Below are 14,193 nucleotides of genomic sequence, written 5' to 3'. Positions count from 1 at the left end.
ACATATACCCCCACTCCACCTCTCTAAGCACTGCACTCTCATCTCTCCCTCCAGTTGGCCAGCTTCTCCAGGGCAGAACCCATGACTGATTAACCTCTATGACCTAGGAGCCAGCAAGGGAGCACCTCTTTGGAGGCTATACCTATATAATACCTATCAGCCTTTTCCCTCGATAAGTGAAGTCCATTATATTCAGGTGCAATGTACCTTCATCTTAAGCCAATCATGGCAACTTCATTAATTTTTTTTCCCCGAGGATTGCTCTAGAGACGGGTATGTCACTCAGTTCTGCCAATGAAAGGGAAGACAAGGTCCCGTAGAGACTCTAGAAAAAGTTTCCTTCTCTTATAAAATGAGAGAGGCATGTGAATGAAGTCAATTTTTCTGCTCATCCTCATCCTTCTGGCTTGGGAGGTTATGTGGATGTGATGTCTGGAACAATGGCAGTCACCTTATCGTCATGTTCAAGAAGTCCTTGGAAGAAACCAATAAAATGGTGGCATGGAAGGATTAAATTAAGCTCAATTCTTGTTCAGATTCAGAACTAACTTTCTTCCAAATTTTTTAAAGCAATGAATTTCTTCATGGTTTAAGCAATTCATGGGTTTGCTATAACTTATGCCTGAAAATATCCTGTTGGTGCAGTGATTTGGGGAAAACAAAGGGAACAGTTGTCTTTATCTCTTTCTCTTGGACATTTGTTTTCTGGCTCTCCCCTTTTCTTCATGGTTATATCCACTGGGTTTGAGAACAACTCTGAAGAACATTCTGATGGCACTTAAAACCTTAGAAAGGGCCCATCTCCTCAGATCAGTGGCCCACAAATTATCTCCTTCAGGAGCAGAAGGTTAGGGGATTAATCTTGGTGATGATGTTGGGTTAAGAGTGCTCTCTCATATATCTGCTGGACCTCTCTTTGTGTTCCTGGTTATTGTCTTTTTTAGCACCCCCCCATACCTTGCCCTATGCATTTCTTCCATTTGGCTGTTCTTGACTTGTATCTTTTATATAATACAGTGGTAAACATAAGTAAATAGCCTTCCTGAGTTCTGTGAGTCATTCTAGCAAATTATTGAACCTGAGGAAGGGTCACGGCTATCCCTGATTTATAGCTGATCAGGCAGAGGTATAGGTGTCCACCTGAGACTTGCAAGTGGCATCTGCAGTGGGGGTAGTCTTCTGGGATGAGCCCTTTAACTTGTGGGATCCGATACTAGCTCCAGATAGATATTGTCAGAATTGAATCGAATTGTAGGACACCCAGGTGGGGTTCACAAGAAATTGGAGCATTGATGGTGTAGAAAAAAACCACAATTTGGTATCAGAGTGTCATGTGAGTAGAGAAAAAGTTTTTGTTTAACCATCATCTCTGCGTTTTATTACTTGCCCTTAATTCTTCTCACCTCAGTAATTGTTTCTTTCATTTTCCTGAATCTCTGAAGGAGAAAGGCCATGGACTCCCAGATTCCTTAACCCTTGATATTCAGAGGATTGAAATCCTATCTCCTCAGAAGGTTGGAGGTGAGGGAAGCGTTCATATATTAAGTTTCTAAGGAGAGTTATGCTGTCAACATCTCCAGGGTGCTTTTTTGGAAATTGCAAGATGTTCTGAGTTTCTGCCACCTGATTGGTTGCAGCTCCATTGTCCCTCCCCCTTGTCTTTCAATAAAGCATTTGCAGAAGCCCTTCCACCTACGTTGCTCAGCAAGAAGCCAGGAACCAGCCACCGGAAAAGGATCTCGGCTGGTGGTAAGGTGGTGGGGGCCTGACAATTTAAAAATTATTGTTTCAACATCTCCTATGTGGCTGATGCCTCCTAAACTCTAGAGCTGGGCTACCCAATATAATATGCACTTGCCGCATATGGTCATTGACCTGAGATGTGCTGTAAGTGTAAAATGCAGTTAGGAGCTTCAAAGACTTAGCATGAAAAAAGAATGTAAAATATCTCATTGGTAATTCTTATATTGGTTACATGTTCAAATAATACTCTTCTTGATATGTTAGGTTAAATAAAGTGTGCTATTAAAATTCATTAAGTTATTAAAAATAATTGCTTTCACTTTGTAAAAGGAATTGTAAGTCACATGTGTGTAACTCATATTTGTGGCTTGCTTTTGATGGCTCACATTTATGTGTTGGACAGCATTACTCTAGACATGTAGTGTTGAAAGAACTTGGTCATCTTGTGGAGCTTATATCCTGATGTGGAGGGTATTTATAATAGAAAATAAATGAATGGATAAACCAACAAGAAAAGCATCTGGTGAGATGGCCTGTGTCTGGGGTAGCTGATTTGCATTATAGAGGCAGGACCTCTCTGAGGATGAAATATCTAAGATGAGATATGAATATTCAGAAAGAGCCAGATGTGGGAAGCCTGAAAGGAAAAGCATTGTAGGCAGAGGAACAGAGGACACGAAAGCAATGAGATGGCAATGAGCTTGGCGTGCTCAAGGAATCAAAGGAATTCAGGGTGGATGGAGCACAGTGTGTGAGGGGAGAGTGGATGTGTGAGGTATGAGGAACAGACTGGGCGGATCTCGGAATGCTTGGCAAACTTGAATTAGGAGTTTGGAAGCCATTGAGGGTGTTGAGTAGAATAATGTCAGGATCTGATTTGTGTTTTTGAAAGACCATTTGGCTTCTGTCAGAAAGCATGGGGGGGAGGGGGCAGCATCAGGAGCAGGAACAAGCTATTTACAAGGTTAGTGCAAATATGCAGGTCAGATGAGGCCATGGATAAGGGAGGTGGTGATGGACATGATCCCGGGTGTGGATTCAGTTGCTCTGTAGATAGAATCAACAGGCTCAGATTGGACGGGGTGGTGAGGGAAAGGAAAATCGAAGGTGAATTTCAGATTTGGAGTTTTAACAACTGAATGTTTAAGCTCCAAATAGATACAGATACCGGGAGAGAGGCAGACTTGGGAGGATGGAACAATTTAGAATTTGGTTTGGGCAATGTTTGGTTTGGGGTCACTCTGAGATTCCTGTGGGGAGATGTCAAGTTAGTTGATTATACCAGGCTAGAGCTCTGGGGAGAAGCCAGGGCTGATGGTTTAGATCAGAAGTTATCAGCATGATGTTACAAGCCATGAGATTGTATAGAGGATGGGGGGGGGGGCAGTTACAAGCCCTAGGATGCCTCAAAATTTAGAGTTAAATTTGGAGGCAATAAAGCTGGGAAACTGGACTGAGGAGAGGTGACCAAGTATGCTATAAAGACAACCAAAATTGTGTTGTTTGTACATTTTATCATCTCCAGGCATAAGAAAAATATGTCTTAAGAAGGAGGAAGGGGTCAAGTGGGTCCTTTGTCACTGAGATATCAGGGTAAGAACTGGAGGCAGCATAGAGGCCATGAGCATCCTTAAGGAGAGCACATTCCGTGGAGTGCTGAGGATCAAAGTCAATGTCGGGTGTGTTTAGGAGAAAAACGTGAGGTGAGGAGGTGGAGACACTCCCTTCTAAAGTTTGGCTGTGAATCTTCTTCACAGAAAGAATCCTCTTGGAGAAATAGGGCTGAAGCTGGAAAGGAATAAAGGCCAAGGATGGCTTCCTCTTTTTTTTTTTATTAAGGCTATGAAAGTTAACATCCTTGTGAAATTACAGTTGTACATCATTATTAGTCATGTTGTAGGTACACCACTTCACCCCTAGTGCCCTCCCCCCACCCCCCTTTCCCCTGGCAACCACCGATCAGTTCTCTTTGTCCATATTTTAACTACCACCTATGAGTGGAGTCATACAGAGTTCGTCTTTCTCTGTCTGACTTATTTCACTCAACATAATACCCTCAAAGTCTATCCATGTTGTTGTGAATGGGATGACTTTGTCCTTTTTTATGGCTGAGGAGTGTTCCATTGTATATATATACCACATCTTCTTTATCCAATCATCAGTTGCTGGGCACTTAGGTTGGTTCCATGACTTGGCTATTGTGAATAATGCTGCTATGAACATAGGGGTGCATGGAACTTTTGGAATTGCTGATTTCAGATTCTTAGGATAGATACCCAGTAGTGGGGTGGCTGGGTCATAAGGTATTTCTATTCTTAACTTTTTGAGGAATCTCCATACTGTTTTCCATAGTGGCTGCACCAGTTTGCATTCCCACCAGCAGTGTATGAGGGTTCCCTTTTCTCCACAGCCTCTCCAACATTTGTCACTCTTGGTTTTGGATATTTTTGCCATTCTAACAGGTCTAAGGTGATATCTTAGTGTAGTTTTGATTTGCATTTCCCTGATGATTAGTGATGATGAGCATCTTTTCATGTGTCTATTGGCCATCCGTATATCTTCTTTGGAGAAGTGTCTGTTCATGTCCCCTGCCCATTTTGTAATTGGGTTATTTGATTTTTTATTGTTGAGTTGTGTGAGCTATTTGTATATTATGGAGATTAACCCTTTGTTGGATAACTTGTGAATATTTTTTCTCAGTTAGTGGGCTGTTTTTTTTGTTTCAAATCCTGTTTTCCCTTGCCTTGAAGAAGCTCTTTAGTCTGATGAAGTCCCATTTGTTTATTCTTTCTATTGTTTCCCTCAGGTGAGGGATTATGGTGTCCGAAAAGATTCTTTTGAAGCTGATGTCAAAGAATGTACTGCCGATATTCTCTTCTAGGAGACTTATTGTTTCAGGCCTAATCTTTAGGCCTTTGATCCATTTTGAGTTTATTTTAGTAAATGGTGAAAAAGAATGGTTGATTTTCATTCTTTTACATGTGGCTGTCTAGTTTTCTCAGCACCATTTGTTGAAGAGACTTTCTTTCCTCCATTGTAGGCCCTCAGCTCCTTTGTCAAAGATTAGCTGTCCATAAGGATGGCTTCCTTTTGAAGGGAGGAGATATGATAACGTTTATGTGACAGTGAGAATGATGTAGTGTAAAGAAAATCTTGAAAGTGTTTTGGCAGAAAAGAAAAGGGATGATGCAGGAGGAAACTTCTTGGGAATGTGAAAGAGAGAGGGATCCAGAGCAAACACGGGGAGCAGGGCAGCCTTTGGAATGACCAAGAACTCTTTATTCACTGTAACAGGTGCAGATAGATTGGAGGGTTTGGGTAAGGGAAGGCTAAGAAGTTCACAACTAATTTTTATGATTTTCTCATTAAAATATGAGTTAAGGGCTTCAGCTGAGAATAAGGATGGGGGAAGAGGTTAGGAAGTCTGAGGAGAAAGCAGAACTGAAAGCATTATTTCAAAGCACAGAAATGCAAATATGCTGGAGAAGAGGATCAGCTAACAAGGAAGTGCTGAGTTTCCATCTGAAATCTGTGGTTGTAAATCCAGAGGGTCCCTTAATAATTGTGACATTGGTCAACCCACTTTGCCCGCAAGAGTCATGGTTTCCTGTTGTAATACACAATGATGATACTTAGGCGAAAGCAAGGATGTTGTAATTGGAGATGATAAAATGTATAGTGACTGACACATATTTGGAGTTCACCAAACAGCAACCACCATAGGCCACGCGAGTGTCATCTGTGGTCAGAGGTTCTCTCCCCAACGCTGCAACAAGGGTGGGCCCATAATTTTACAACTTTGCTCCGCTGTCCTTTCCCTAGCTGTCATTGCACAATTGTCCTTCCTGGTTGTATCAACATTTTTAAAGGAATGATTTAGAGATTATTAAGTGCATCCTGTCTTCTAAGCACCTTGTAGGGTGTTTAGTGGGTGCATAGAGAGAAACAGACTCAGTTGAGTAAATATGGGGTGGGAGAGAGTTAATAGTGCAATTCTGGTGGAGTCGGTCTGGCTGAGCTCAAATTCTGACTCCACCTCTTCCTCAATGGGGGCATTAAACAATGAATATAACCAGCTGAAGTCTTAACTTCCTCTTCTGTACAATGGCCATACTAATTATAGCTAATATTATTCCATATTTACAATGCTGCAGAGTATGCTTGATGGTTTATACATATTAACACATGCAATCCTCAGGAAGCCTAAGAGATGAATCATTATGAGGGTGGAAGAGAAGCTCTTGGCATGTGGAAAAGCTTCATACGTAGTACTACTACTGTTTCGAGCATTGTTCTTGCCCTAACTTGAGCTTCTACAATGCGTGGCCCCAGAACAAGGCATAGAGCCTGGTGAGGACTGAGACTTCACATTTGTTAAGGAGTCACTCGGTCCTACCTAAAAGATTTTCATGTCTGTTCTCACTAATCCTCACCTGAAACTCAGTCGTCACCACAAAATCATTCCCATTCTGCAGAGGAGGAAAGTGAAGTTGGAAGAGATGTCACTGACTAAGAACTCACTGGGCAGATGTCAGAGATGAGATTAGAATACAGATTGACCAAACTCCAGGGCCCAGCACTCCTTACCCTGTAACAGTGACTCTCAACTGGGGGTGACTTTCCCCCCAGGGCACATTTGACAATGTCTGTAGACACTTTTGGTTGTCACAACTGGAGGAAGAGGGTGCTACTGGCTTCTGATAAACAGAGGCCAGGGATGCTGCTAAACATCCTACCATGTAAGGGATGGTCCCCCACAACAAAGAAAGATAGAGCTCCAAGTGTCAAAAGTACCGTGGTTGAGAAACCCCACACTACACTAAGTCATGTCCCATAGAAAACTTTGCTGAAAGTGACTGGTAAAGACAGGGAGAAAAAAAAAAAGGAGTAAAGGAAGGAGGAAGGGAGGGAGGAAAACGAACATACTGAGGGATGATCATCTCCCAGAGGTCTTGGGGGAATCCCTTGGAAAGGCAGCACTTTAGAGAGGCAGAGACACAGGTTCTGGAGTTGTTTAAATCTGGTTTTCAAAGCTTGCTGCCTCCACTGACAGGCTGGGCATGACGTTAAACAAAGTACTGAAACCCCTGGACCATGGTTTCTCCTTGATAAAAGATGGATGATAATGAGTACCCTGAAATATTATTATGAGTATTAAATATGAACAAGTGCTCTGTAACTGCTATTTCTCTTAAGGAGGCAGGATAGCCTAGGGTAAGATGATTCTCAAATTTTTGAGGCCATAGGAAATCACCCTAGTTTTTAGGCAAAGAGATTCTAGGGTGGGGTGCATGAACGTACATTTTAAAAGCCACCCTGGATGTTTCTGATATGGCTACCCGACTACAGGTGAGGAAATTTGGACAAGTGGCATGGACAAGGGGCTCACATAGACCTCCGGGTTGAATTTGGATGCAATAGTTACAGGTGTGACCTGGTCCAGAGGCAGACACTACACCTTTTGGATTCTCATCCCTAGAGCAAGGAAGTCTATCCCAGAAGTTCCCCAGGATATCTTCCCGTGGTGTTATTTTCCAGGATTTAGTCATGTGCCCACTGCTAAAACAATCCCTTGCAAAGCAAACAGGATTCTAACCACTAGTGAGACTAATCTAGATTTGCCTCCAAAGATGGAGCAATGGACATCTTCCCTGATGGGTGAGTGGCTAAACAAAATTGTGGTTTGGTAGCAGAGAAGAAGAGGGAAAAGGTTGTTGGGTGGACAACCAGCAATGTTGCTCACAACCAGCAATACACAGTTGTGTAGTGGAGAAAAGACTTGGAAGTCAGATCAGGCTGGATGAAGTCATTCCTCTACCACTTAGTACTTAAATGACCTTTGGCAGGTTTCATTATTGCTCTGAACAATTATGAATTTATTCTTATAAAAACTAGAAATAATGAACATTATCGAGTTGTTATGTAGATGAAACTGGATGCCTATATACAGCAATTAACACAAGGCATGGTCTCTAATAAGAGTCCCACAAATATTATTAACAATACTTACTACTCTCATACTCTTTATCTTACAGAATTCTAAAGCTGTACAATGAGTGAAAATTCTTTTCACCTCAAATAGAGGAGAGCCGCATAAGAAGCAGAGACAATGAAAAACAGAGGGTTGAACATAGAGACAGGGCCCCCTGCGCTGACTTCCTCTAGCACAGAATCACAGGATGTAACATATTACTACATATTACCAGTAACTGTCCAAGATCCTCTTCAACATTAAACTCAAACCCAACTCTAAAACTTTAACTTAAAGACTAACCAAACAATAGGTCAAGGGTCCTCAGAGTGGGAAGGGACAGGAGCTGGGAGTCTGGGAGAACCTGGAGCTGAAAGAGGCTGCACAGCTTGCCAGCGTCCATGCACTGAGTCATGGGTGGAAGAAGATGTGAACCTGCTCACTCTGAGTCTAGTGCTTCCCTTACTCTGCTGAAGCTGCCTCCCGTCAATTTTCTGTTGTCTATGCACCTTCAGTTCAGTATTCTGCTGGTGCACAGGATCCTTGAAATCCTCTTGGTTAAGTAATCGGCGTGTTAGGTTGAATGCATATTACTAATTATGGGAATATGCAGAACTATCCTTTCCCTAAGGAACAGCCAACAGGGCATCAATTTTATAGTATGACTGGCCACAAGGTTCAGTACAGTGGGTATCCTGATTGGAGTGGGAACTTTAGTGGAAGTTGATGTTTGCCATGAATAGGGATGCTGTATGATGGTTCTGCAGCTGAAAAAATGGTCATTTTTTATATGTTTCAGGTGTCAGCAAGATGGAAACCAACTTCTCCATGCCTCTGAATGGATCTGGTGAGGGGCCCCATGAGCCTCCTGGCTACGCTGTTGTGAATATCCTCTCATTGGTGGTGCTTGGGGTCACTTTTGTCCTCGGCATCCTGGGCAACGGGCTTGTGATCTGGGTGGCTGGATTCCGGATGGCACGCACAGTCACCACCCTCTTTTACCTGAACCTGGCCATAGCTGACTTCTCTTTTTCTGCTTCTGTCCCATTCATTTTTGTCTCAATGGTCATGGAAGATCAATGGCCTTTTGGCTGGTTCTTGTGCAAGTTAGTTAATGGTGTGGCGGACATCAACCTGTTTGGAAGTGTCTTCCTAATTGCTTTCATTGCTCTAGACCGCTGTATTTGTGTTCTGCATCCCGTCTGGGCCCAGAACCATCGCACTGTAAGTCTGGCTAAAAAAGTGATCATCGGACCTTGGATTGTTGCTCTAGTCCTTACCTTGCAAGTTTTCATCTTCGTGAAAACAGTAACGGATGTGGATGGAAACACATACTGTACTTTCAACTTTAGATCCTGGGGTAATACCATGGATGAGATGGTTAAGGTGGCCATCACCGTGTTGACGGTCAGAGGGATCATCCGGTTTATCATTGGCTTCAGTATGCCAATGTCTATCGTTGCTATCTGCTATGGGCTCATTGCTGCCAAGATGTACAAAAATGTCATGATTAAATCCAATCGCACCTTACGGGTCCTCACTGCTGTTGTGGCTTCCTTCTTTCTCTGTTGGTTCCCCTATCAGCTGGTTGCCCTTCTGGACACAGTCTGGGTCAAGGAGATATATATTGAAGGTCAGGACACAATCATTACTCACCTGATTAACCCAACGAGCTCCCTGGCCTTCTTCAACAGCTGCCTCAACCCAATACTCTATGTCTTCATGGGTCGAGACTTCCGAAAGAGACTGATCCACTCACTGCCCGCCAGTCTGGAGAAGGCCCTGAGCGAGGACTCAGCCCAGACCACTAACACAACAACCAAGTCTTCTTCTCCTTCAGAAGTCCAGTTACAGGCAATGTAAGGAGGCCTGGGGGACATTTTTGAGCTCTGCCTTCTCCTACCTTGCTCCCAGTTCCAGCTTCACCTTACCTTGGGTCATCCTGAGCCACTCAACATGAAAAATACTTTGGGGCCCTCTGATTTTGGGGGAAGAAGGACATAAGGACACCATTGGTGTCATTTTTTGTTTTTGGACCTCAGCCTATATACTCCGGTGTCAGTGGAGGTGGGAAACGAGAACAAGAGAAAGAGTGTTGGGGAATTTGTAAAGCTTAGATAAAAGAGTCTATTAAGGGAGAAACTTTATTATTTCACCATGAAGTAAGACGTTTGCTGTAGGGTTTTTTTTAAGCTATTTTTTTTTTGTCAGACTACAGAAGTCTATTCCTATTTTATTAAGAGTTTTTCTCTTTTTCTAATCGTGAATGACTATTGCATTGTGTCTAATGCGTTCTCTGCATATATTAAGATGATCATGTTATTTTTATCCTTTTACTTATGTCATCATAAATTATTCTGATTAATTTCTGAGTGTTAAACTAGCCTGCATTCCTAGAATAAATCACACTTGGTGATATATTTTACATATTTGTAATTAATTTCACTAGATTTATTTAGAATTTCTGCACTTATGTTTATATAAAGGTTAGTCTGTTATTTTGGTTTCCTCTAATGTTCTTGTCAGGTTTTACATCAAACTTATAATGGCCTCCTGAAAGGAGTCAGAAAGGGACTCCTCTCATTCTATTCCCTTGTGTTACATCTTTTACAAATGTTTAGAGAAATTCTCCAGTGAAGCCAATTGGGTCTTAGCTTTTGTTTCTGGGAAGGTTTTAATGGCAAGTTCAATTTCTTTATAGAGTTATTGGACTATTCAGATTTTCTATTCCATCTTCTGTCAGCTTTGGTAAACTGTGACTTTCAAGGAATTTAGCCATTTCATCAAAACTGCCAAACTTATTGGCATGAAACAGTATAATAACTGTGTACAGCACTTGTATGGTTTCCTTCTTGCAATGAGAGTGCAAGCTGAGGGCAGGGATTTTGGTCTGCATTGTTCACTGATGGCTCTCCATACCCTATGTGTAAAATAGTGCCTGATATGCGACAGAGTCTCAATAAATAGTTGTGGAATTAATGAATCAATAAACAATAATATCACTCAGGTGTCAAGTGAGAACCTTCAATGTTCAGTTAAAATTGTCTCTGACTCTCCTACCATGCCTTGGGCCATTTGCAGTGAACTCTCACCCCTGTGCTCACCATTTTTACAAATTCCCACGTGGTTTACATTTTATGAACACCTGTGGTTTGGGGTTTCTGCTAAAGTACTCTGGCTAACTGTTGCCTGATGACTTTGTTTTGAAATAAATCAGTCCACAATAGTACTGGGTCTTTTTCCTTGCTTTCTGCAAATAATCGCTCACCAATTGTCCTTCAGTGCATAACGTATTTTCCTGGATGTTCTGGCAAAAGAAAGAACTCAAAATAAATATCAGTCTTGTTTTCAAAAGCCCTTCACCCACCCCACTGCCTTACTCAGTCATCCTTCTCCCTTTCCCTCCTGTCACTGCTAAAGTCTTTGCAATTCCAATGCAGAGCAGCTTACCCATCTCATCTGCATCCTTGACTCCTAGAAATGCTTTCCAGTTTCCAAGAAATGTATACTCTTTAATGCTTAACTAAGGTGTGGCCATAGAAAATAAGGAATAAGAAAGAAATGAAGGGGGCAAAGCCAGGAGCCATGAAGGACAGTGTACATCCTGTAGATAGAGAACCAGTGCTTCCAACTGGCTAAGAAAATTCCTCCACTGCCAGGGCAGGGATTTCTTACTATCCCTGCCCACTGGCCTTGGTTAATTGCAACAGAATAGTACCAGCTACATCCTCTCCTTTTTTCTTTTCTTCATTGGGAGTTTTCACTGTGGATGCCCACTTCCCATTGCATCATTGTATATTGGGTCTCTGGAAGGTAAGGGTTCTTTAAAGTTTATGTACTGCTCCCCACAAAGAAACACTTCTAGACCTGATTGAGTCAAAAACTCCCAAATAAAACTTGGGGGCCATCAACCTGGGGAAGGATGAGACTACTTCTGTTTCGGGAGAAGAGTATCCAGGGATGTTGAGTAGGCATAGGGATAGGATGTGGTAAGAACTTCCAGCTTCCTACCCAGTGCTCATCCCCTTCCTTCATTAACAAAAGTGGCTGAAAACTCATCCACCTAAAACAATACTTTCTCCATCATCCTTCCAGCTACACATGAGTAAATTCTAAGCAATAAAGATGCATGGTTGTGTACATCAGTACATAAACAGCTTCCTCGTTCTTTTCAATACTTGCATGGTATTCCATTGGGTGGATGAAACAAAATTTATTTAATCACTCACATATTAATGAAACTTTAAATTGTTTCTAATCTTGTGCTGTCACCAAGAATGCACAACTGTGCACACACATGTCCCTTTGTGTGTGTGTGGGTTTATCTGTAGAGTAAATTAAAAGGTAACAGAATTTAGTTGACTTCCTTGCCATTATCTATTGCTAGGGTTATAAGGCCCATTGCTAATCTTTTTTAGGAAGACAACTTTTCCTGGTACATATATAGAAGCCTGAATAGGCTGCCCAGGAAAGATCAATACAATTAAGAAATTACTGTAATTTTGTTTGGGTGTAGTAGTGGTATGGGGGCTATTGTTTTTAAGGTCCTTACCTGTTAGAGATACAGATGGAAGCAAGTTATGATGGAATGGTTGAAACTTGCTTTAAAACATTCCAGAGTAGGAAAAAAAAGGGGAAGAAAAATGCAATAACATTGGCAAAATATTTATAATTGATGAAGCTGATAATTCATTATTCTACTTTCTTTTCTTTTGTGCATACTTAAAGTTCCTAAGACTTGTTTTTTTTAAAGACTCTCTCATACCCAGCAATCCCACATAGCCTCGATTATATGTATTCACGTTCAACAGCATATGTGTTCACAAATTTTCATTGCAGAATTATTCATGGTAGCCCAAAACTATAAAGAAGCCAAAGTTCATCAACAATAGAATGAAAAAATTGTAGGGTATTTGGACAGTAAATTATTATTCAGCAATAACTTAAGAAAAACTACATTTACATGGATGAATCTCAGATATCATGTTGAGAAAATGAAAGAAGACAGAGTATGTACAGCGTGATCCCATTTATATTAAAAATAATTTTTGTTGACAAAATTAAACTGTACAGTATAGGGATACACAACTAGGTAGCAAAACTATACAGGAAAGTGATGAATTGATTACCATAATAGTCAAGGCAGTGGTTATAGTTGGAGGGAAGGAGAGAAGATGCTGAGTAAAAGCATGCTGTCACTGGTGGCTTGTGGAATGCTGGCAGTGATCTATGTTTTGACTTGCTGGGGGTACATAGGTGTTTCTTTTAAAAAAATGTATTGATCTTTATGTTTATCTTTTATTCTTTTTTTTCTGCTTAGGTCTGTTATATTCCACATTTTAAAAGTTAAAAAAAAGTATCAATCAAATTTAGGTCACTTTTCCTTTATGCCAGGAAAGCTTCATAGCTTCTGGAGACAGGCTGCTTGAAGTAGGGCGACCCATTCATATAGACACTGAAATTCTCTAAATCTGGATTGGTTAAGACTGGTATTGCTGAGGAGCCAAAAGGCAGTATCAGTAAGCAAGCCTGGCATGACCGGCTTTGGGGTCCTTCTGTTGGTCTCAAGTGCTGATGAAAACTAACTCATTGGAAATCGAGCTCCACCTGGTGACTGCGACAGCACACAGCAGGGAAATGGAAGTCTTGAGCTTCATCTTCAGCTCTATGATCTCACTGGGAGAGAACTCTTAGGAGCTTGGTTATTTTCCATGAGCTCGCCTAGAAGAATTGTGTAAGTGCATCTGAACAGGGAACTTTGTTTTTTTAAATCCAGAAAGTCCCCTTCAATCCAGAATGTACATTCCAGAGAAGGGAGGGTCTGGAGATCTCTCCTGTATCTATCCCCGCCTAAGAGTTCCCACTGCTACTACATAAGTGAAAACCTGTGTGACACTTGGATTGTACAACTGGGTTTTCCCCTCACATTCCCATCTCATGTCTCTCCCAGCTCCAAATATCTAGGTAACTGATTCCCAAATCTTGATCTACAACTGATGTCCCAGCAGAATCACCTGGGGAGATATTTTTTAAAATATAGGTTCGGTCACTGCAGCCTCAATGCATTTGATTAATAATATCTGGTGCTGAACTCAGGAATCTGTATTCACAAAGCTCCCTGGTATTTGTGATGTGCAGATTCCTCTGATCATTAGCAGTTGAATAAATGCTCTCTTTACAAGAGAACAGAGTAAGAACTAATATTAGTTCTTGGAAACACAGACATAGCTTTATAGTCCACACCAAGAACTAATGGTCTTCTCCCTATGTGACTGGTGAGGCAGCCATTGGGAGGCAATGTGAATAGAAGTTCACTTAGCAACATAAATCTTGACAGAATGTTGACCCCAACATCTTGTTCAAGGCCCTCTGGAGCTACTCTGGTCTTGGTAAGCTGTCAATATTCCATTCTTCTGAAGGGAGAGGTTCTCAGAACAGTTAACAGAATTACTAATTAATCAGAAAGATGTCTTCCCCAC

The 14,193-nt window shown here is 41.5% G+C and overlaps 1 protein-coding gene across 2 annotated transcripts; it reads left to right on the top strand.

Moving 5' to 3' along the window:
- Positions 1 to 1,448: 1,448 nt before the first annotated feature.
- LOC100062696 (N-formyl peptide receptor 2-like) lies at positions 1,449 to 10,720 on the top strand. Of its 2 annotated transcripts, none has more exons than XM_023650336.2 (2): positions 1,449 to 1,521; positions 8,514 to 10,720. In XM_023650336.2, exon 2 carries the CDS (start codon positions 8,525 to 8,527, stop codon positions 9,575 to 9,577), a length of 1,053 nt encoding a protein of 350 aa, XP_023506104.1. In that variant the 5' UTR covers positions 1,449 to 1,521; positions 8,514 to 8,524; the 3' UTR covers positions 9,578 to 10,720. The 2 variants fall into 2 exon arrangements, with proteins under 2 accessions (XP_023506104.1, XP_070081009.1); XM_070224908.1 differs by lacking the exon at positions 1,449 to 1,521 and adding an exon at positions 1,711 to 1,749 and having other exon boundaries at positions 8,514 to 9,728.
- Positions 10,721 to 14,193: the final 3,473 nt, after the last annotated feature.

The sequence above is a fragment of the Equus caballus genome, chromosome 10 (genome assembly GCF_041296265.1).
Source record: "Equus caballus isolate H_3958 breed thoroughbred chromosome 10, TB-T2T, whole genome shotgun sequence".
Classification (NCBI taxonomy): Eukaryota; Metazoa; Chordata; class Mammalia; order Perissodactyla; family Equidae; genus Equus; species Equus caballus.
Note: the sequence above shows the minus strand (reverse complement) of the source record. Positions and strands in the feature narration are given on the sequence as shown.

Excerpts from the sequence above, each read along its gene's own strand:
- LOC100062696 (XM_023650336.2), top strand. The coding sequence starts at position 8,525 with ATGGAAACCAACTTCTCCATGCCTCTGAATGGATCTGGTGAGGGGCCC.